Consider the following 24,721-nt stretch of genomic DNA (forward strand, 5'->3'; position numbering starts at 1 on the left):
CTCTGGTTTCAGGGTCACAGCGGATCACCCATCCACATATTTTAATTCTGGCACAAGTTTTACCCTGGATGCCCATCCTGATGCAACCTTCCCCATTTTCTGGACTGGCACTACAACCCACCAGTGTCTGAGGCTGGTTCCCTGTGGCAATGAGAGCACCAAATGCTAGCCACTAGTCCCTAATTTCTAATTGTTTGGTAATTGTCTTTTATTCTACTGGGCCACCTCAAATTCAGTAAAAAACGTCATTATTGCTTATTGTACTATGTAACCCTGTTTAAATATAAGCATGATCAAAAACAAATACAGAATACCTGCTAAATGAAGAAAATAGCCATGTTTTTAAGTAGAAAATAATCATTTATAAGCTCTGTAAAAGTTTCAAATAATTGCAACCAATATATTCCATAACATCTACAACCCCAATTCCTAAAAAAATTGGAACAGTATGGAAATACAAAAAAACTCAAAACTGGGCCAGTAGTGGTTTAGCGGTTATGGCTCTGGGTTACTGATCTGAAGGTCGGGCATTCAAGACCCAGCACTTCCAAGCTGCCACTGTTGGGCCCTTGAGCAAGGCCCCTAACCCTCTCTGCTACAGGGGCACTGTATCATGGCTGACCCCAGCTTCCTGACCTGCTGGGGTATGCAAAGAAAATAATTTCACTGTGCATATGTATATGTGACCAATAAAGACTCATTATTATTTCTATATTGGATACACATTACTAACACATTATTTGATGTTTTACTTTGTGAATTTAATTTATTTTTGAAAATATACACTCATTTCAAATCTGTGCAACGCACTCCAAAAAAGTTGGGACAGTCGACTGTTTACCACTGTGTAACATAACCTTTTCTTTTAATAACACTTATTTAGTGTTTGGGCGCTGAAGACACTGGTTGGTTAAGTTCAGCAAGTGGAATTTTCCCCCATTCATCCATTTTGCATTTCTTCAGCTGCACAACTGTACAGGGCCTTCGTTGCATTATTTTGCGCTTCATAATACATCACACATTCTCAATCGGAGACAGGTCAGGACTGCAGGCAGGCCATGCTAGCCCCCGCACTCTGCTTACGCAACCATGCACTTGTAATCCGGGCAGAATGTGGTTTGGCGTTGTCCTGCTCTGGATGGCAGCATATGTTGCTCCAAAATGTGTACATATCTTTCTGCATTAAATGATGCCCTCACAGATGTGCAAATTACCTATGCCAGGGGCATTCACACACCCTAATACCTTGACAGATGCTGGCTTTTGGACCTGATGCTGATAACAGCTTGGATGGTCCTTTTCCTCTTTGGTCCGGAGAACACGACGGCTGTTTTGTCCAAAAACTATCTGAAATGTTGACTCGTCGGACCACAAAACACGATTCCACTGTGCTACTGTCCATCTCAGATGAGACCGAGCCCAGAGAAGTCAGCGGCACTTCTGGACAGTGTTGATGTATGGCTTCTGCTTTGCATAATAAAGCCTTAACTTGTATCTGGGGATGAAGCAGCAAATGGTGTTGACTGACAAAGGTTTACCAAAGTATTCCCGAGCCCATTTCCGGATATCCATTACACACTCATGATGGTTTTTAATACAGTGACGTCTGAGGGATCGGAGATCACAGGCATTCAGAAATGGTTTTTGGCCTTGCCCTTTACGCACCGAGATTTGACCGGATTCCTTGAACCTTTTAATTATATTGTGCACTGTAGAAGATGAAATGCCCAAAATCCTACCGATTTGTCTTTGGGGAATGTTGTTCTCAAAGTGTTGGATTATTCGCTGACTCATCTGTTGGCAGATTGGCGAGCCTCGACCCATCCTTGCTCTTGAAGGACTAGACCTTTTTTGGAGGCTCCTTATATACTATGATTAGATGATTGTGTCACCTGTTTCACATCACCTTCTTATTTCAACTTGTCACATTGTTATTAGTCCTAAATTGCCTCTGTCCCAACTTTTTTGGAAGTGTTGCATGCATCAATTTCAAAATAAACATTTATCTTTAAAAACTATGTAGTTGATTAGGTAAAACATCAAATACCTTGTCTTTATATGTTTTTTGTTTAAATACAAGTCAAAGTACATTTACAAATCACTCCTCTTTGTTTTTATTAACATATTCCCTACTGTCTCAACGTTTTCGGAATTGGGGTTGTAGTTTTGTGATAATATTTTCTCTTAGAAAACATGACACTGTGGTGTAAGCTGTCATGGCAATGAATATTATGTCAGCTATCATCACAATGGTAACATGACACAGCTCGACAGCTGGACATAAAGTGTCGTTACACATCCCGACAGTGTGTGACATCTGCTATGCTACATCATTTATGACAAGATTTAAGTAAGATACTGTCAAACAACAGTGATAATCTCCTTAAGTATGTGCAGCATATAAGCCATGGCATCCAAACGTCTGAGACCACTAGAGAAAATGCTTCTATTGTGCATTATTTTCCAAATGTACAAATTACATTATTGACAATAACTTGAGTGAAAAGAAAAATCTTTTAAATATTTACATGAATTTCAGAGTTTCCATCCACCCATCCATCTTCTACCACTTACTCCTTTTCAGGGTCACAGGGAACCTGGAGCCTATCCCAGGTAGCATCGGGCACAAGGCGGGGTACACCCTGGACAGGGTGCCAGTCCATCGCAGGGCACAATCACATACACACTCACACACCCATTCATACACTACGGACACTTTGGACACGCCAATCAGCCTACCATGCATGTCTTTGGACTGGGGGAGGAAACCGGAGTACCCGGAGGAAACCCCCACAGCACAGGGAGAACATGCAAACTCCGCACACACATGGCCCCAGCGGGGCTCAAACCCCAGACCCTGGAGGTGTGAGGCGAACGTGCTAACCACTATGCCACCGTCCACCCGTTTCAGAGTTTCTTAGTATTTAAAAAAAAATTGCTACGTTGTTGCTTTAATGACAGTGTGTGCTCGAGCTGGTGTGGACTCCACAAGTTTGTACAAAACCTTATGATCCATTTAAGCTCAAATCCATTGGAGTGTCGTCTGAACACGTGCTTCAATAGAAGAGATTAAGCCTGACGAAAATCTGACCTTTTTGTACAAAGCTGTTAACACTGTCACAAATTTGCATACATTTAAATAGGGACCTAGAAATAGTGCAGAATCCTGAATATTAAATATTTTAAATATGTTTTAAATATTTCAAAATTCTAAAACCTTCTGTTTATTTCCAATTTTAAATGAAAAAAAAAACAAACAAAAAAAAACAAAGAGCTTTTCAGTGTGGTCTCAGACTTTTGCACGCCACAGTAAAGTTTATTTATTACTGTATTTCATATGGTCCTCGCTAAGTTTATTTCAGACCTGTACCCTTATTACATGCCTGACTATATCAAAACAAAATATCATAATTTATACATAATATTAATAATACATCAAGTTCATGATTACTACAGCCACTAAAGATCAGGCCTTTTAATTTGTTAACATGCCATGTTTTTTTTCTTTTTTGTTATTTAACTGACTGCAGTAATACCACATATTGATACACACTAATGGAGAACAGACTGATACAGATCAATATATTGTTACACCTCCATTACAGCGGTACACAGTCAGCACTTGTGCTCAAAGCACACATGATGCATTGTTCCCAGTTAATTGTAATTAGAGCCCTGGGAAGCCCTGTTTTTTTTTTTTTTTTTTTTAAAGTACATTGTCTAAAACATCATTTTACACTGGTTTCGCTTTCTGCAAAATAATGGCTTCACTTTAAACCAGGAAAGCGTAAATCAAATACAATATTTCAAACACTACTATTTTAAATACAATATGCTTAGACTTACATTAATATAACAAATGCTACACTATATATGTGTGGCAGTCTGGGAAAGCCTGTTGAATATCACTGTGACTGAATTCTGGAAAACAACCAAAAATGCCACAAGAAAAAGGGTTTAACAAAAATGGTGTTTCCCTTTCAAAGGGAACTTCGATGTTGCATTTAGCATAACAGCATGGGAACGCCTTGCGCGCGTGACCGGTATCTGAAGCTTGTGTAAAATCATGCCTCTACTTATAGGCCTGCCATGATCAGGTGACGTGGCAATTAAGCGCGTCGCATGATATATATGGCACCTGTAAACCACGCCGCCAGCCTTATTATCTTCAGCAAGACTACATGTCTGTTGTTTGTGTGACAAAAACGCTTCATTTCTACTCGATATTTTCTCAAAATCTCTTAACTTTTCTATCCTTCTTTAGAGGAAAAGAGAGGTAAGTAATGAGCGAGAAAGAATTCAAGAAGTGTGTTACGGCTTGCTCCCGTTTCATCACGGGGAAAAGTGCACACTTTCTGGGTGAAGTGTTAGCGGTGTAGTATGCGATGGCAGCCTCGAGAGGCTGTGCAAGGTAATGCCTACATTAAGCAGCTCGGCTCGCGACTTGCACTCTTCAAGAAAAAAAACAAAAGAAGCCGAAGCGAGTCGGGTTTCAGAGCCTCACGGATCCGTCTCAGGTTCGGGGGATCTTTTATAGATCCGGAAGAGGAGCCGGAGACGAGCGCTGCTCTATCTCTTGCTCTGTCTTCCGGGTTCGGCTCTCCGCTGGATTTTGGAGCTCGCGTCGCGACTCCTCCTTCCGCTATGGAAAGCCAAAAGGTAATAATTCCTCTCTGACTCCGAGGAGTTAGAAGGATGTGTTAAAAACTGAGAGCAGCATATAAAGAGCTGCTTGAAGTGATTACCCAGTGAAAGTAAATCCCTCACACTGAAGAAACTCCCCTGTCTTCCAGAAGTGCATGACAAAACCTCAGGCTTCTGGGGGAAAGCCACGCATAAGCCATATTCATAATCCCACGATGTTGGATTATTCGGCCATTGTGGGAATGAACGGCATGGCTATTTAGCTATGCTCAAGGTGGAGGAGGCGCTTGCGAGCTACCTCTCTCCACCGACGGCAGGTAATTATGGGGGGAGGTTTACAGCCATTATTTCAAGTTCCGCAAAAAAGTGGGAGTATGTGGCCAATTTTAGATCTGAGTCATCTGAACCGTACTCTTCAGACATACAGGTTCAGAGGCTGACGCTCAAACTTATCGTGCCACAGATTCAGTTCAAGAATTGGTTTGTGGTGATGGATCTAGAAGGTGCATATTTCCACATAGGAATATCGCTAGCTTTATCCCCTCGCACCTTTACAAAGGGTATGGATGTCACTCTGGCTCCATTGGGACTCCAGGGCATCTGTGTACCAAACTACATGGATGACTGGTTAATTCTAGCACGATCCAGGGAACTGGCGGTTCAACATTGAGATGTTGTTCTCGCCCACATGAAGAGCTTGGGGCTCAGGTTGAATCTCAGAAAAGTATGCTTTCCCCGGTGCAGTGGACAACTTTTCTAGGGGTTATAAGATTCTACTACGATGAGGGCGTTTCTATCCCCAACATGCGTAGTGTCAATCCTATCAACACTGAGCAAGATAAAGCTGGATCTTGGGAGACTTTTGGGGTGGAGTCCACACATGTGGCCGAGGTCATATCTGTATGATGCTCCCCCCGTCGCTCTGCTCCCACAAGCTCTAGCAAGAGTTCGCCAAGACAGTCTGCTAGTAGCACCTTTTTGGCCAGTTCGAACATGGTTCTGAGAGATAATATCCCTGCGAGATGGCACTCCTTGAGAGATTCCCGTCTGCAGGGATCCACTGTAGACCCAGTAAACTGCGCAATAGCTACAGTCCTGGAGCTCCTACAAGAACATTTCTCAGCGGGGTGGGCTCCTTCTACAATTAGGGTTACGCGGCCGCCATTTCGGCCAGCCAAACCCCTGTTGATGGAGCCTCTGTGGGGCAACATCCTCTAACGTCGAGGTTCACGCGTGGTGTCAGACGGCTGAGGCCCATCTGCAGGCTGCGCATACCTTCCTGGGACCTTCTGTGGTCCTGGAAGGTCTGTCAGGTGCCCCATTTGATCCCTTAGAGGGGATCTACCATTTCTCAGTGGGGTGGGCTCCTTCTACAATCAGGGTTACTTGGCTGCCGTTTCGGCCAGCCATGCCCCTGTTGATTGGGCCTCTGTGGGGCAACATCCTCTAACTTCGAGGTTCATGCGTGGTGTCAGACGGCTGAGGCCCATCTGCAGGCTGCGCATACCTTCCTGGGACCTTCTGTGCTCCTGGAAGGTCTGTCGGGTGCCCTATTTGAGCCCTTAGGGACTATGGAAACTGTGGGTCTGGCCCCTGAGGGGCACCAGCTCATAGATTCTGGTCGCACAACTGAGGTGGTAGAGACCATGTTAAATGCTAGAGCACCATCCACAAGGAAATTGTATGTGCTCAAGTGGCGGCTTTTTTGTCTTGTGCAGTGAGGAACGTCAGCTAGACCCAGTGAACTGCGCAATAGCTACAGTCCTGGAGTTCTTACAAGAACGTTTCTCAGCAGGGTGGCTCCTTCTACAGTCAGGGTTACGGGGCCGCCGTTTCGGCCAGCCATGCCCCTGTTGATGGAGCCTCTGTGGGGCAACACCCTCTAACTTCGAGGTTCATGCGTGGTGTCAGATGGCTGAGGCCCATCTGCAGGCCATGCATACCTTCCTGGGACCTTGCTGTGGTCTTGGAAGGTCTGTCAGGGGCCCCATTTGAGCCCTTAGAGTCAGCCTCTGAGAAGCTTCTGACTCTAAAGTTAGCTCTTTTACTGGCCCTGACATCTCTCAAGCGAGTGGGAGGTCTACAAGCTCTCTCTGTTGCCCCTTCCTGCCTTGACTTTACCCCTGGATTAGCCAAGGCCTTCCTGTATCCTAGGCCGGATTATATTCCTAAAGTGCCTACATCGGCTGCCCACCCTGTGGTGTTGCAGGCTTTCTGTCCTCCTCTATTCCTCACACCTGAACAAGAGAGGATGCACCTGCTGTGTCCAGTAAGGGCTCTCTATACTTACGTCCACTGCTCCGGCCAGTGGAGTAAGTCGGAGCAGCTACTGGTCTGCTTTGGCAGCGACAGGAAAAGTGATGCTGTGTCAAAGCAGCGCATCTCTACTTGGATAGTGGAAGCAATCTCTAGGGCTTACGACACGCGGTCTCGCCACGCCTCTGGGCATAAGAGCTCATTCCACTAGGGCGGTCGCCTCCTCAAAGGCTTTGTCTAAAGGGGTATCCTTGCAGGATGTGTGTGCGGGTGCAGGGTGGTCTACGCCACACACGTTCATTCATTATTACAGCCTGAATATTCATTCCACCCCGGGCTCGAGTGTCTTGCAGTGACCCTCGGGCTTGGGTATTTTTGAACAGACCGTAGCCTCGGTATGATGAAGTGGGTATTCCCGTTGCCATACTGTTATGCTAAATGCAACGTCAAAGTTCCCTTTGAAATGGAACGTCGGGGTTACGCATGTAAGCCTGTTCTCTGAGAAGGGAACGAGACGTTGCATAGCACTGTCATACCAGGGCAGGCCTGTGAATTGCGTCTTCGCTTCAGATAATAGAGGCTGGCGGCGTGGTTCACAGGTGCCATATACATATCATGCGACGCGCTTAATTGCCACGTCACCTGATCATGGCAGGCCTATAAGGAGAGGCATGATTTTACACAAGCTTCAGATACCAGTCACGCGCGCAAGGCGTTCCCATACTGTTATGCTAAATGCAACGTCTCGTTCCCTTCTCAGAGAACAGGGTTACATGCATAACCCCGACGTTTTCTGCAAATAATATAATTTGACATCTCTACTAAGAAAACAAATTTAAAAAATTAAACAAAACAGTGAAGATTTTTTTAATAACATAATTTTACGCTGTGGTAAAAAAAAAAAAAAAAGAGCAGTCTGCCTAAAAATGTCTTTAGTTTGCTTTTCTCACACAATGAATGGCATGGTTTGATCATGTACTTGGAAAGCTACATACCATAGCATGTAATTTATTTGTAATCAGATACCGGCTGTCAAAATGCCTGCAATGCACCTGCACCATCACATCGTCAAAACAGAGAAGAGCGCTTACACAGATCACTACAGACAACATTTTACAATGTTTAAATGACTGCATAAAAAGGCATTAAAATCAAGAAATTCAGCCAACAAAACAGAATTGATTGAAATTGATTATAACAGAATTGATTATAAGCAATTATTTTTCATGTTTAAATGCCACAAGTGACCAATTGGTCCTGCCAATTCCTACCCTCTAGCAACTCTCCCTTATCACACCTCATCTACGAACCTGGGAGAATGAGGCTAGCACGTGCTTCCTCCAAGACATGTGAAGCCAACTTTGCCATTAGTGATGGCAAAATGAGATCATTTTACTGACTTGGATCTTTGAATCTCGTTCAGCAAAATGAACGAATCTTTATCGGTCATTTCATTCATTTGAGCAGAATTAATTAAAATGTTACATTCCCCCAACACGTCCACTTACGCAGACGTTGATCATAATCCGAATAAGGAAAACAATAATAATACATCCAAGGACAAATTATGAGAAACAGAAATGATTAATTCACCACTCAACTGGGTCTTCTGGTCCAAGTCGTTCATTCTTTTGTCACGTGACAGCCGCATAGGCTGAGGCTCTTGTGGCCTCTTTTCTCATAACTTTTGTTTTATATAATATTTTCTGAAGAGAAGATAAAAGTAAATCCACTGTAAACAAGTATGTTGCTTTATCCATGTGATTTTCCCCATCATACAGATAAAGTTTAAAGCATTAACTAACTCTTTATTACCAGATTCAGTGTTGTGGAAAAGAACCATCATGACAGAAATTCATGAATTTATAAATTGTAAGAAATAATAAAGCTATAATTTGAGACCAGAAATGTGTTGTGTAACTGTAAGAGTAAAAATTAAACCTAACTACCCACTTGTTTGTAAGGAAGATTGGGAATTATGAACTCATTTCTGTATCCAATACAGACTATGTACGGCTGTCACGTCACATGATAAATGAATAAAAGACTTGGACTGGAAAAGGGACTCAGGAGGTGAACTAATCATTTCTATTTCCTGTGCAGAGCCTATGCCGTTTTCACATACCAAATGAAGGAAAGCAAGTTGCACATGCGTGGTCAACACAAAATGAACGAATCACTCTCTGAGACAACTCGTTATTCCTGAGTCATATAAAAGATTCATTCAAAATGAACAAATCATTCATAAACAAGCCATCACTACTTGCCATCTTTTTAACAACTGCAGCATCACACACTTGGAGACAAGCACTCTGCATGCATGCATGAGCTATTCTGCATTGCATGAACTCACAAATGCCCGCAATTGATTAGTGTTGTTGTGAGTGACAGGAGAGAGAGAGAGAGAGAGAGAGAGAGAGAGAGAGAGAGAAAGAAAGAAAGAAAGAATGCCATCCCTCCCACCTTGAGAGCATGGCCAATTTTGGTCTCTTGACTCTTGGCCACAGATGGCTGTGGCATTGTCGGGATTGTAACTTGTAATTTCTGGACAATAAGGCGAATGCTTTTTCGTTGTGCCACTAAAACTGCATAATTCTAAAAATATTACAAACAGATATTTAAAATTTTGGTTTTAAAGAATGATACTGTACGATATTTATCCAAGAGGTTTTATCCATTATTTAATGCCTTTGCGCCACTGCTGGCAAATTCCTTAACATCCTGAAACTTGTTAAAATCATTAGGATCTTTTTGCCTTGACAGCACAGAATTACTAGCTAAACCCACTGACCCAATAACAGCTCAACTCTTCAGTATGAGAACAAAGAAGTACTGTAGGTAGAGAACATCTCTTTATACCATCATATGCAGAATTTATATTTTCCTTTTTTGATTCAAAACACAAATAAGATTCAGAGTCTCAAAAATCTTTTCGGTGTATACTGCATCACATGACCAATTAGCCACAGCTCAAAACCACCCAAAACCACAGTGTTCTCACACAGACCTGAACTGGTTATATAAAAACAGAATCCTTGTTATTTCTTACGTCTTCCCAGCCACTCCCTGCTGTGTAGGAGATGACATCAAGAAAGGGGTTGGCCAGATAGCCCTCATTATTGAAAGAGTAATCCTTCCCACCCATGGTGATGTTACTGAAATATCTGCAAATAAGAAATGGAGAGAAAAAGAGAGAAGGACATGAGAAACCGAGAGGTACTATAGTGGAGATTTGCATTCGCATTGTCTTCAGCACTAAAATGGGATTCATGGAGGCTATAATGGCCTCAAATTAATCTGTTTTATACAAATCCAACATTGTTCAGAGTCTACCTTCCAGCATAAGTCTTTACACTTTCCTGAAATTCTACTGTACACTCCAATGTATCTGTATTATATGTAATAGCAAGTCCAATTCCATCATCATATTGCAACCACTGTAAAAAGAAATTTGCAGCATTTTTACTGTTTTATCATTCTAGAATTGTACTGTAAACAATTGGGAAATTAGAGCAGTGCATTGGTTTACAGCTAAAATAAAATAAAACAAAGGAATTAATTAAAAAATCAGAAAACACAACGCATAGTGGAATATATAATGTTTTAGGCAAGATTGAGAATGGTGAATATTTTCTCTGTGTCAACATCTGCCAATTATTGGATCATTTTTTGCCCTTTTTGATGATTTAGGCAAACACAAGCCCTCTTTGATGTAAGTTTGAGTGTTTATATGAAGTTTATCTTTCAGTGTGAGTTAATTTGGTGGTAGGGGTCATTGAATTAGTGCAAGCTGATAGAGGAAAGTGGTGGTTCAGTGTTTAATGCATTGAACTACAACTTGGAAGGTTGTGAGTTTGAATCCCAACAACACTTAGCTGCCATGATTGGGTCCTTGAGCAAGACCCTTAACCTTTAACTTCTCAGTTGTGTCCTGTCTCAATTGTCAATTGCTTTGGAAGTGTCAGCCAAATGTAGTGCGCTATGTTTTAGTTTATATTGTTTATATATCTGCTGCCAGTAAATAAAAATGTTACAGTATATTATTGGAACATCTAATATTTAAATTTGTACTGTAAATTTACAGTGTTGTACTGGCAAATCTGCTGGTAGAAAATAACTGTAAATTTTACAGTATTTTTTTTTAAGTGAGGTGGATTTAGCCTGGATTTTATGCCTTGCAGCCTTTATAAAAAAAAAAGTAAAGATTGATTTAAGATTACTACATACTTATGAAGGCTTAAAACCAAAATATTTGTGTCCTTCTTACCATTGAATAAATGAATGTTTATTGTGCAGACTTTATGTTTTAAATTACACTATATGGCCAAAGGCTCCCTGGGATAGGCTCCAGGTTCCCCGTGACCCTGAAAAGGATTAAGCGGTAGAAGATGGATGGATGGATATGGCCACAAGTATATGGACAACTGACCATCACACCCATATGTTCTTTTTGATAATCCCATTAAATATTTAGTCCCCTCTTTTATAAGAATCTCCTAATAACCTCCACTCTTCTGGGAAGTCTTTCGACAAGCCACAAGTGTATTAGTGAGGTCAGGCACTAATGTTTGGTGAGGAGGCCTGGGGTGCACTCGGTGTTCTAGTTCATTCCCAAAGGTTCAGTGGGGTTGAGGTCAGGGCTCTGTGCAGGCCACTAGAGGTCTTCCACTCCAACCTTGGCAAACCATGTCTTCAGGGCATTGTCATGCTGGAACACGTTTGACCATCTTAGTTCCAGTGAAAGGAAATTGTAATGGTACAGCATACAAAGGGATTCTATACAATTGTGTGTATCCAATTTTGCAGCAACAGTTTGGGGAGGAACCATGTATCACGTCAAGTCAAGTCAAGTAGACCTTTATTGTAATCACATTCCTATACAATGTGCAGTGAGTTGAAATAACTTATAGGTGGGATGGTCAGGTGTCCACAAACCTTTGGCCATATAGTGTATTTAACCTGGATTCACCATGTTGTTTAATCATAAGCTTTACTTTAACACCTGTCCCATGTTATTTTCTCATCTATGAGCAATTTCCCTTAGTTTCTCATCTTCCATTTCTGTGACCTGCATGAAAGTCAGAACAGACTGCTTTCTTGCCCCTGGTCTCTCTTACGAAAAAGGAAGAAAGGATGTAATGTGGCCCAAGGATCTCCTATGTTGACTCTAATTACAAGATATGCCATACAAGCTCTTTTTATAACTGCAACAAAACATGTAAAACTGAATACTAAAACAGAACCTTGAGCTAAACAAGATGATATTTAAAAGCAGTGCCTAGGGATATTATAGGCAAAGGCAAAGGTCTACTAAAGGAAAGCTCTGACGATGCAGAATTTTACAGACAATCTGTAGTGAGAGAGATGTGACCAGATTGGTTTGGATTACAGGGACAATTCAACCACAAATAACATCCCAGCCAGCAACGTATGGCACAAATTCCAGAAATCAGAGTAGATTCCATTCTTTCTTAGCCATATGTTGGTTGAAGTTTTAACTTACAACATACACCTTACTGCTCCAGACTCATTGTTTAGTTCAAATCATCAATAATTTCTTCCTTACTTCATTCTCCCGCGAATCTTCTGTGTCCTGTTGCCATCTGTCTGGCAGTTTGTGACAAAGTGAGGCCCACTAGTAGCGCCGTAGTCCTGGCGCAGGGCCATGGCTCCATGAATAAGGACGGAAACGCCCCGGGCGATCCGTTTGCGTGCTTCATCTCTCCAGCCCTGAGGCCTCACAGCAAAAAGACGGCTGGGCAGGCCATTCACACCCAACTCAGACAGCGCTGGACCCACAGCAAACCACATATGAGATGCTCCAGCCTGCCCAGCAGCCCATGCTGCGTGAAACACCTGCTCAGCCTCCTCCTGGGAGCAGTACAGCAGACGAACCTGTGAGAAGGGGAAAAGAGAGAGAGCGTAAGTGAATGAGAAAGAGTTAGGGCAGAAAGGTCAATACAGAGAGACACAGTTTGAATACAGACACAACGTGAAGTGAGCAAGAGATCATTTGTGGTGGAAAGACAGAAGATCAGAAATAGGTTAGAGATTTGGGAAAAAGAAAGGACCCAAAAAGCAGACAGAACATGACAGAAGAGGAGCATAGCTAGGTGAAGATATTTGCATGCATGTCTCACAGCTCCGGATGAGACAAATAATTATGATCATAAAAGGGAGTGGCATGTCCCTGGGGAGAAAGATGGTGAGAATCAAAAAAGGCCCAGTGGGGAATAAGATAAATATGTCATTACTTTAGTGCCATATTTTAAAAACATAACAGTTTAATCCAAAAGAAAGATTCTCTAGCTCTTACAGAGATACTTACAGAGATTTCATATAAAAAAAAAATACATGTGCCTTCAGACATATCCTGGTCAAACACAGAAGTGCTTAGGCCAAACGCTAAATTATATACGGACACTCAATATTACAATGTTCTCATGAGTCACAGGTTTCAAAAATGAAATAGTCATCACTCCCCCGTATCACTCTTTGACAAAATAAAGAAACAAGCCCCTCCCACTCATAAACCATACTGTAGTGGTGGGAATTCCAGCTCTTTTCAGTGAGTCACATCATTCGGCTCAGCTCACCAATAACAGCCAACACTTTCAGCTCCCTAATGCCTCATTGCCATTTTAATCATGCTCTAAAAATGCTCTTCTTTGCATAATTATGGCTGAAATTGGTCCGTGCAATCTTACTCTGCCTTCTAATTAATAAAATAACAATACTTTGTATTGCATTTTATAAAATCGATTTAAATAATTGCTAAATCAGAAAGCAATTATTTCTGACTATACATGTACCCTACGAAAATACAATATGCATCCCTGCATTAATGCTATCATGCCTGCTGTATCTTCATTAAGAAGATTACTTTCCATTTATCCTAAAATATACTTTTCTGTATGAAGTACTGTACATCTTCCACAAACAGTAGTGCAGCTCCTCCTGCTGCCTCATACACGCTGTCAAAAAGATGTTTCCATGAAACTAATTCGATTGAATTACATTGCAAGAGTGACGCCACTGCTAGCTAATATATGCAAGTCGGCTCTTTACTTAAAAGAGACACTTTACTTAAAAGAGCCGACTTATAGAGCTGACTCATTCACAAATGACATTGATTATAGAAGGCCAAACCCATATCAGTCTGACTGACATGTCAAGAGGATTTGCATATATTTGTTTGGGCTTTTTTTTTTGCAGACACTAGTGATTTATGTACCAAATGTAAGCATTACATAAACATTTTTGTTTTGTTAGAATAGAAGCTTTTTACACTAATGAATCTGCAGCTCTACATAAGATAGAAAGCATCTCGATAACACAGCAACATCCAGGTGTTGATTAGGGCATTCCAACAGAGATCTGATTATATGAGATGTTAACTCTAATAGTCTTACTAATGCTCAATCTTACACAAACTGAATAACGTATTGCACCAGTTCCTTGAAATAATCTGAAGATCAACAAAATGCTGTGGATGCTTTCTAGCTAGCTAACTAATAGATTTGCCAGACATTATCACTGAGATAATGTGAGAGTCCTGTCAAAACACTTGAAATATATTTTCCTATGTCAGATATTTTCCCTATAATTCCCTATGTCATGGAGCATGTCATCATTTCAGAGTTATTTAATAATGTATTTTGAGTGAAGACTCACAAAGTACTGAATAATTCTTCAAACCATATTAGAAGATACTATCAAAATACCTTGAGAGCCTAGTAGCAAGGTTTTCACCCAATGTGTCAATTTTGGTTTGGTAAGTGACTCCGGCTTGCACAAATAATGATCATAGCATTATAAAACATGATCATAGCATTATAATACACTGCCTGGTCACAAAAAAGCTCCCTTTTTGGATTTAAATACGAAAATACTTAAGAGCCTATGATTGGATCATTACTGCAGTGATTAATATGTTTCAGCTGGCAACAATTCTTTTAACCCTAAATGATGCAGCGTGTAGCTTCTCATTTCTTAAACAACCATGTTGGATGACGTATCCCATGGTCATGGAAAAGATGTTACTGTGTTTCAGAAGGGCAAATTATTGGCCTGCATCAAGCAAAGAAAACAATTAAGGAGATTGCTGAAATCCCAGGAACTGGTTAAGAACTGTCCCACACACTATTAAACATAGAAGGAGAGTGGTGAACTTTGAGGAACAAACGTGGTCGGAAAAATTAATGTTCAAAATCTTTAATGATCACGATCAGAATTCTTTACAACGCTGGTTGAAGTCACCTTATTAAAAAATCAACAGTAGAACTCATGGCTACGTTTAATCTTGAAAGTAAGAGCATTTCTACATGCACAATGCGATGAGAATTTACAGGATTGGGACTAAACATCTGTGTGGCCTAATCAGATAAACACAACTTCAATTTGCTAGGGAGCATAAAGATTGGACTGTGGAGCAGTGGAAAAAGGTCATGTGGTCTGATGAGTCCAGATTTACCCTATTCCAAAGCGATGGGTGCATCAGGGTAAGAAGGGAAGTACATGAAGCAATGCGCCCATCAGGCATAGTGCTTACTGGAGCCTCTGGAGGCAGGGTTATGATCTGGGATTGCTTCAATTGGTCAGGTCTAGGCTCAGATACATTATGCAAAAGTAAAATGGAGTCAGTCGAGTACCTGAATGTACTGAATGACCAGGTTATCCCATCAATTGATTTCTTTCTTTCCTGATGGCACAGGCTTATTCCAGGATTACAATGCCAAGATTCCTTGGGCTCAAATTGTGAAAGAGTGGCTCAGGGAGAATGAGGAATCATTTTCACACATGAATTGGCCACCATAGAGTCCTGACCTTAACCCCATTGAAAGTCTTTGGGATATGCTGGAGAAGACTTTACAGAGTGGTTTGACTCTCCCGTCCTCTATCTCAGCCAAAAATGCATGCAACTCTGGAAGGAAATAAATGTTGTCACATTGCACAAGGTTGTAGAAACAATGCCACGATAAATGCATGCTGTAATCAAAGCTAAAGGTGATGCAAGGAAATTTTAGAGTGTCTGACCTTTTTTTTTGGCCAGGCAGTGTACATTTTTTAAATAAAAAGGAATAAATTAAGAAATTGGGACAACAAAATAACTGTTATTTTGTTTCATTATCTTTGTTGTCCTACATATTGTACTAAGAATCATTAATACATAATTTTGATCCTATCAGCAAACATGACTAATTGTACTTTAGTTACACGTAATTCTAATGTATTAAAAATTCCAGAAAGGTTGTTTAAATGTAGAACGGTGAAAAAAACTTTACGAGGACAGTCAGAACTAAAATAAAAATAGAATCATTATTAGGGACAAAAATGGCAAATAGAAGTTTTATTCATTGAAATGTGTTCACATAGTAAAAAAAATCATGGATGGGTTAGTAATTAAAATGTGACAATGAGACAAAAATTAGGAAACAACTAGAGGAAAAGGCTAGAGCTAAAAGAGTGGTCACTGAAAGACAGGTTGAACTTTAGGAAAATGAACTTCACAGTATGTCGCAGGCACTAATGGACACAGAATATAAAGACAAAGGAGGCCACTTCATGTTAATGAAGAGATTCATGTATTCATCATTCCCAGGCCATGAGATAGCTTAATCGATCCTTAATAGAAAAATGGTGATTTTCCAATGATTTTGTCTTGTTTATACTATATACCTTCATGCTTTTACACTGAAGCAAACTATACCATTGGCATCAAACATTAGTGTTTCTTCTATATTCGTATTTCCCAATTACAAAAAGCAGTGTTCTCCTGACTTTACTCATCTGAACAGTGTATTCTTCTTCCCATGCCAAAAATACCAATTAGTGGGTTCCATTTAAAAATACCATAAATTATGCAGCAAATAATCCTATGTAAAACCATCTTTTACGATTGACTTGCTTACTCTTTGGTTTCCTCAACAAATAAGAATGTAGGTGAGTAATAACTCCCTATTTCTTGGTAAATACCCATAACACATTCTGATTGGTTGGAGTCTTTTGGCAGTGTACTTAAACTGAAAATTCTTAAGTGTGGAGGAAAGAAATACATAGCATGTAAAACAAAAAAAAATCCAAAAAGGCTTGCAAAGAAGTAGAACGAATTCAAACATACATGCACTCGTTCCAAATGGCAGCTAGACACACTGACATGAGAGCAATACGAGTTTGAGTGTGTGCAATTCTCTGTGTGAACAAAGTAAATCACTATGTGAGGGAAAAGAGTTTCGTGTGGACATGCACACAAAGACGCATGGTCTGTGTGAAAGCAGAAGGAAATCTGATATTATATTAAGCACTGGTGAGCACAATTTCTGGCAGTAAGTAAATGTCATGGAGAAAGATTAGGAGTGGAACAACAGAAAGACTGTGGAGAGAAAGGGGAAAAAATGAGGAGAGATTGAGAAAGGGACTTTCTCAGAATCAAAAAGACTCTGAACTGTTAATCTTTTATTGGGTTTGGAGTTATAAGGACTAAGTGAAATAGCCAGGCATAGAGCCATGTAAACACACAGAAAGGGAAGAAAGTCTACTTTGTAGACTTGTTATGTTGGGGATGTGCATTTGAAACGGTGTCTATTATAATCCTTAACACTCTAGTTTGCCTTTCAATGTCTGTACAGGTGCATACTGGGTATGTGTGTGTGTGGGTGTGTGTGTGTGTGTGTGTGTGTGTGTGTATGCACGCAATTGTGAGTTCAGGACACACATGGCTGTAATTGAGCAAGACCACTGGCTGCTCCTGTCTGCCAAAGGAATCGGCAGGTCTGGCTGAGGCTAATGCACAAGGCACTGGGCTGCAGAGCCACTAGCGCAGAGCTATATTAACACTGACACTGGTGTACCAGGACCCACACAGTACAATAACAACCCTGTGAACATACCTCCCCTACCACACGCACGCATACACACACACACTCACACACACAGGGAGACAGAAACAGAATAACAACCCATGGCCACAATTGAAAAAAAAAAGGAAATGAGAGAGAATGTGCACTCAGGAAGGACAGAGAGAGGTCATAGAGGGAAAGGGCAAAACTAGGAAGCGTGGCTGATGGAAACAAATAGTGATGAAGGATGAAAAAGAAAAGGAATTCGAGAGACTAGGATTCATAGAATGGGAGAAGGGCAGCAGAGACACTGGGTCAAAAGGAGACACAATGGGAGATGGGGCTATGTAAAAAGAGAAATAGCCAGAGACTAAGAAAAGAAATGACCCAGAGTAGAAAAGAGATGGAGGAATAGACAGACAGATAGATAGACTGTCATAGAATGACAGAAAAAGTTATAAAGAGGGGGTTAGCTGCTGTGTGAGGAGTGAGTGAGTGAGTGAATGAGTAAATAAGTAATAAAAGGAAACATGTCTCTCATTCATCCTTACCTGCGACTCATTCTCCTTCAGCAGTCTGCGTGTGCGAGCTCCGCCTGGGTCATCGGATACATTCAGCATCACCACGCTCCTCTTCTCCCAGCCAATAAAGGAGCCATCTGTCAAACCCTCAACCATAGACAGGAAGTCCTGGTAGCCATGGTGACGCGTGGACACCACGGAAAAGGCTGTCCAATCGTACTCCTCAAGCACCTCGAAGATCACTTCCAATTGGAGAGCAGTGGAGGTGCTAAACTGCAGGAAGATAGAGCCGCTCTCCTGCACAATGATGAAAGGAGAAAATAACTAGGTTTTCCATGTCTCCACTCTAATCTTTCCCTCTATACGGCATCACAGGGACTGAATTTCTTATCTAATGTTTCTTATGTAACGCTAACTACAATTAACTCCAGGGTGATAGAGCCTCTGGCAGAGTAATTAAGGGGGGAGGGGGACTACATTTCCCATGACTATGGTCTCTTCATTTTCAGTTTGCATCATCATGGAAATTGAATTTCTCATCAAGTGTTTCAGAAATACGAGTCCAATGCAGCTAGTAGATGTAGCAACAAGGGGAATGTAACTGTGAATGGGTTTCAAATAGCTGCTGGCACAAACCACCCACAGATTTAAATATCATTTGTGGAAACATGCAGGGCCTGTGGTAGGAAAACCTTGTGGCAGTGTGAAAGCGACTGCTATCTCTCCAAAGTTTTAAAATATATATTTTGTAAGTGAAAAAGTTTCTGTCTTAATTTTGTTTTGTTTTTTGTTTTTTTCCCCCAATGTAAGTTAAACCATGTTGCATTATAAGTCTTTAGATATTTTTTGACCTAAGATGAGCGAGACCACATGTCACACCTTGTATTTTCTGTGGCTCTATGCTATTAGCTTAAAGCTGCATTATCTAACTTTTTTGGTTAAAAATGAACAGTAAGCTTATAATAATGATTTATAATTTGAGCTGTCGGGTCGGATTTTGCGGGAAATCTCAGTTAGACGTCATTCGTCTTTGCAAAGTTACATCAGGTCGCTATATTGCAGGTGTGGGTGCTGCGGATGGTGGAGTGTTTGTACAGGTATCTTGCTATTACAACAGTTGCGTAGAATTTAAACTTGTCATCTAGATGACTGCTTTAATCTGGATAGTTCTAAATGCAATCATCGTTGACATCTGAGGAATCAAAACCAAGAAGCTTCGAACTGCGGAGAGCCTGCAGTCAAAAAGGGAAGGGACAGAGCCCGTGCCAAAACAAGAATAAATATCGCCATGGCTTTTGAGAGGTGGCGAAAACTCAGAGATCTGAAGGGATTGAAGACATGATGAGATGGCTTTTTTATGCTGGACAGGTAAGACATTTCAGTGGCTCAATCCGTAGCTATTAGATCCTAACATTAGCGCACTTGCCCGCTTGATTCAGCTAGGTATCGTGTTTCTTATGTTGTTTTTTTTGTTTGTTTGTTTTGCTATGGTCAGTGTGGTAAATTGCACTTATTTTATGCTAGCTATGAGAGAGAGCAACTCACCTCTACTCCAAGAAAACCGTATCCACCACCACCTCCGTTGTCAAGAATTGGAGCTAATATGCAACTCATATGAATACCTCAAACCATCAGATTCATCCATGCAGAGGAGCAGTGCCAAAGCACAACCCACATAAAAAAATAACTCTCCAAGTAGCTTGCAATTTTATGTTTCAAACAGAGATGGCGATAGAGAGTTCAATACTGCAGCTTTAAAAGATGATTCTAGTTCCACATGTGTCTATTCACACCCAAGTCTAACTTTTTTTCCTGTCTAGCACATGGAATATGACAACAGCCATCAAATATTATCAACTGTTAGCTTTTGAGCAATGCTGACACTTGCCTGAATTGAAATTTTTATTTAAATATTTTATTACCTCAGAAACTTTTTTTGACTGCTTCCATATTCGATGACGGGCACAATGCCAAGTAGACCCACATCAGACATTTAAATGTTATAGCAAGTAAGGTTCAGCTAGTCAGTCAACCTATTGCAGGTTGTAGTCAATTTGCCAGATGACTTCAATTTACAAAGGCTTCATTCAAGTCAATGGGTTATGAGAAGTTGATTTTTCATTTCAAAATCTAAATAGCCTCAAGTGAACAGACCCCATCATTTCATTCTGCTGTGAGCACATTCTTAGCCATTAGAGTAATAACCCTCGTCATACCTGTGGCACTCTGCCCAGTCCCGCTCCCCCTCCCACAGCCACAATAGGAAGGCCAGTCTGGGCCGAGACGAATTCCAGCATGGGGGCCAGTGGGCCCGAGGCCAGCGGAAGGGGTCTCTCATCCTCATACACCAGCCCCTGCACAGGTCTGGATGCCAACAGGTCACACAGTTGGGAGAGCAAGCTCCTGGGACTGCTGTCATTCACCTGCAAACAGTTTCAGATCAGTGTTCACAGTTAAATTCACCTCATATGTACTTCTGTGTATACACTATAATCTGAATCTTTATCCAATACACCATATTAAAATCCCACTGTCACTCTCAGCTTCAGCTTTTTTTTTCAATTTCACATCAGTATAGAAAACTGTTAAACTACTTGGTTGAATTAGGCTCAGATAAAACTGATCGTAACATATTTCTGCAGTTCTAGCCCACCTGAAGCCAGATGACATTAACATAGCCCCACTTGGTGACAACACTCTCTCCAAAGCTGCTGTGCACTCGGCCGAAGCCTGGATACAGGACCCTGCCTCCGGCCGCTGTCACTCCCGCCTCGTCCTGAGCCACGGAGCCTGCGTGGATCACCGCAATGTTAAAGTGCATCGGTGCCACCTGGTCTCGCTCACGGTCTCGGGGGCGGAGCAAGAGGTGAGGGGAGGAGATGACCGGCCCCACCCATTCCACCAGGACCAACAGGAGAGGGAGAGCAGGTACTGTGACCATGGCAACAGAAAAAGAGGGCAGGAGAAGCGGAGCAGCAGGGGGCGCAAATAAAGAATGCCTAAGAAAGAGAAAATAAGAGAAATAGAGCAAAATGGAGAGAGAAAAAAACAATGATTAGGGTCAAATCTAGCCAACAAGGAGTTGGTCAAGAGCCAGAAAGACTGGGTATGAAAAGAAGCAAAAGTCAGGTGACATAAAATTGCACAAGGGAAAGAAAAAAAAGATTTTAATAAACTTTATTTAGGCCACTAAATGAAATAGAGCAATACTGAGGAGAAAATAGAAACAGAAAGAGACAGAAACTGATAGACAGATATAGCCGTTCTGGAAGGAGATGTATGTGTGTGCATGTGTGTGTTTGTGTGCTTGTGTGCATGTTCTTACAAGCAGCAGATAGATGAAGATTACTAACCATGGTTATTATAGCAAATAAATAATATTAATTAAAATCCTCTGCCCTCTGCCTCGTATGTGTACATTCATGCGTGCACACACACATACACACAGTGGCACACAAACACACAAAACATTCTGATTTATAAGGAGAACTGGCGTTAATACTGTAGACTCACATTCTCACAAACATACACTAAAATGCACAAACTTACACACACACACACATATACACTCTTTTATAGATCATTTACAATTTACATACCGTACACAAATTAGAACCCCTCCTCCCCCATCCACTGTCAGTTTCATCCTCCTCTTCATACTCTTCCTCTTCTGCTGACTGTTTCTCATTAATTTTGGTTTATATGCAATCACATGGGGTCATCCAGCTTAACAAAATAATATTCCCATATGTTCTCTGTATTTGTCAATGCTCTTTGCTTGTCCCCTTTTTTTACTCTTGTTGGGTTTTTGCTCCATCCATAAGTTTAAAACTACTGAATTATTTTAGGGGAAGGACTAGTGAGAGAGAGAGAGAGAGAGAGAGAGAGAGAGAGAGAGAGAGAGAGATGGACAACAAAAGAGAAATTAAAATGTTGTTTGTTAGTAAGAGTTAAGTATAGCACTAATGATTAAGAAGAGTGAAAAGAAAAGAGGAGGAGCAGAAAAGAAGGGGGAGCGGAAGAATTAAATATTGAGAGAGAGAAAGAACAGGAGAAAAGCTGATTACCAGGATGTGTGAACGTGTGAGGCTTACACAAACAAACTAGCAATCGTATGGTATTTGTCTGAGCGTGTGTGACTGGCAGTATAACACAGGGACAGGTTGAAGAGACACACTAAGCAGTTGATAAAGGATCCTTTAAATAAACTGTAGATACACCATTTCACTTTAAAATTGCAGCGATGTATTGTACAGTAAACAGAAGTGATGATCTGAAATGCAATGAAATTTCGGCCCTTGCAAATCTTCAAAAATGAAAATTCTGGCCTAAAAACAGGCCTAAGGAATCAGATCTAACATTTTACAAATCATTTTAATGGTAATGAAAAATAGAAAGTGAATAAAAATGCTGACTGTTTCCTTTTCTTTACATTTTGAAGGAATAATTTTAGAAAGTTGATTTCATTTTAACAGGTTATTTACTCTCTACTCAGTTTAGTCTAGAACTAACTTTTATCAATAATAAAAATAATGAAAGGTATTTTTTCCTAAATTACCTTGCAGGGTTTAATAATTAAAAAAAAAAAAAAACTTTACTGACACAGTGTGTCCTGAATTTTGGGTTTGGACAGAAATATACCTTTTGTTATATCACTAGTAAAATTAAACATACATAAATGCAAAATAGGGATAAACATGTGGCATTCACTCTTCACTATGCTAACAAATTTGTAAATTTCTTGACTTCTAATGAAAATAAATATTTTCATTAATGTACTGATAGATCTCCAAAAAGCACAACACTATAACTGCACAACCCACATACAAATTCTGACTTTAATGCTGTTCACTTTACTATGAACACTTTAATACCTGCCCACTCATGCAGTTACTGTATCCAAGTAACTTGGGGGGGGGGGGGTTAAAACATTGTAAAACAATGTGATTTTCACATATGAGTTTCACCTGAAACGTGCAACAACAACAACAACAACTAAATAAATAAATAAAACAGAGTGACAGTTCTACTGGAAATGCCTTGTTGATGAGAGAGGTCAAAGGAGAATAGCCAGAGTGGTTAATGCTGTCAGGGGATATAGAGTAACTTTTTACAACTATGATTATGCCTGAACCTTGAGGTGGAAGAGCTATAACAGCAGAAAACTGCAAAGTGTTCCACTCCTGTCAGCCAAGAACAGGAATCTGAAGCTATCATGGGCACAGACTCACTGAAATTGGACAGGTGAACACTCGAAAAAACATTTTCCAATCTACAACTGTGCAGTTTCTGTGAGTCTATGCCCACTGTAGCCTCAGATACCTGTTTTTGGCTGACAGGACTGGAATTTGTTGTGGTTTTCTGCTGTTGTATCCCATCCGCCTCAAGGTTCAATGTTTTGTGCATTCTGAGATGCTTTTCTGCTCACCATAGTTGTAAAGAGTGGTTACTTGATTTACCATCACCTTCCTCTCAGCTCAAACCAGTCTGGCCATTCTCCTCTCACTTCTATCATCAACAATGCATTTCGGTCTGCAAAACTGCTGCTCACTACATGTTTTTTTGTTTTGTTTATTTTTTATTTTATTTTATTTTTTTACCATTCTGTAAAAAACTCTAGAATCTGTTGTGCATTGAAAATCCCAGGATATCAGCAGCTTCTGAAATAATCAAACTAGCCCACCAACCATGGAGTCGTCATAGTTGAAATGTCACGAGAACCGATACTCCGGTACCAAGTCGGTACCAACATTCTTAAAAGGTGACGGTACTTGTTTTTCTGCAGTAGCGTAGATTCCGTTGGTAATGAAGGTACAGAGGTTGCAATTCTTACGGAACTGATGGGGGCAGCAAATATGCGCAAGTGTTTTAGTCAGTCCACAAGTGGTAAAGAAGAAGAAGAATGCCTACAAGTACATGGGAAAAACTACAGAAGATGGTGACAAGTTTATCTCCGCCGCGACTCGTTGAGAGGAAAGGTGGTAAGAGTCGAATATGGAAATACTTTGCATTCGAGGCGGATGACAACAAACATATAATTGATGCTCTGAAGCCGGTGTGCAACAAATGTTTTCGTTCATTTCAAACAAAGCGAGGAAACACCTGGAATTTGGTGAAGTACCTGAAATACGGGCCCTAAATTATGTTTGTTTGAGGCAGCTGGCATTGTGGCCGTGAAACCAGCTAACGTTATGCTCCATGTAATGTTTGTGATAGTCTGTTATTTGTTAACGACGCGAACACATTGCAGTGTTATAAACTACCTCCTAATGGGCCACCATGCATCGCCATTCAGCCCGTGTCCTGTCAGCTAAATGTAGCCTAATGTCACTAATAATTATTCAAATGTTCATGCTTTTAATAAATCTTTTTGGCCTGCCACCATATCAGTGAATTTAAACTAATGCTTGCATTCTGAGTATAAGAGGTGTGTGTGTGTGTGTGTGCGCGTCTGTGTGCATG

General features: G+C 40.8%; 1 protein-coding gene across 1 annotated transcript in view; it reads right to left on the reverse strand.

Moving 5' to 3' along the window:
* The window catches only part of LOC128615702 (glutamate receptor ionotropic, NMDA 2D), a gene marked incomplete at its 3' end in the record, with an annotated part of 95,545 nt that overhangs the window by 54,592 nt on the left and 16,232 nt on the right, over positions 1 to 24,721 (reverse strand). The window contains exons 2-6 of the mRNA XM_053638372.1: positions 20,913 to 21,258; positions 20,476 to 20,682; positions 18,290 to 18,556; positions 12,467 to 12,795; positions 9,950 to 10,064 (exon numbers count right to left, since the gene is read on the reverse strand). Coding sequence (XP_053494347.1) covers positions 9,950 to 10,064; positions 12,467 to 12,795; positions 18,290 to 18,556; positions 20,476 to 20,682; positions 20,913 to 21,200 — 1,206 coding nt within the window. The remainder of the gene's footprint in view (positions 1 to 9,949; positions 10,065 to 12,466; positions 12,796 to 18,289; positions 18,557 to 20,475; positions 20,683 to 20,912; positions 21,259 to 24,721) is intronic.

Source organism: Ictalurus furcatus, chromosome 1 (genome assembly GCF_023375685.1).
Source record: "Ictalurus furcatus strain D&B chromosome 1, Billie_1.0, whole genome shotgun sequence".
Lineage (NCBI taxonomy): Eukaryota > Metazoa > Chordata > Actinopteri > Siluriformes > Ictaluridae > Ictalurus > Ictalurus furcatus.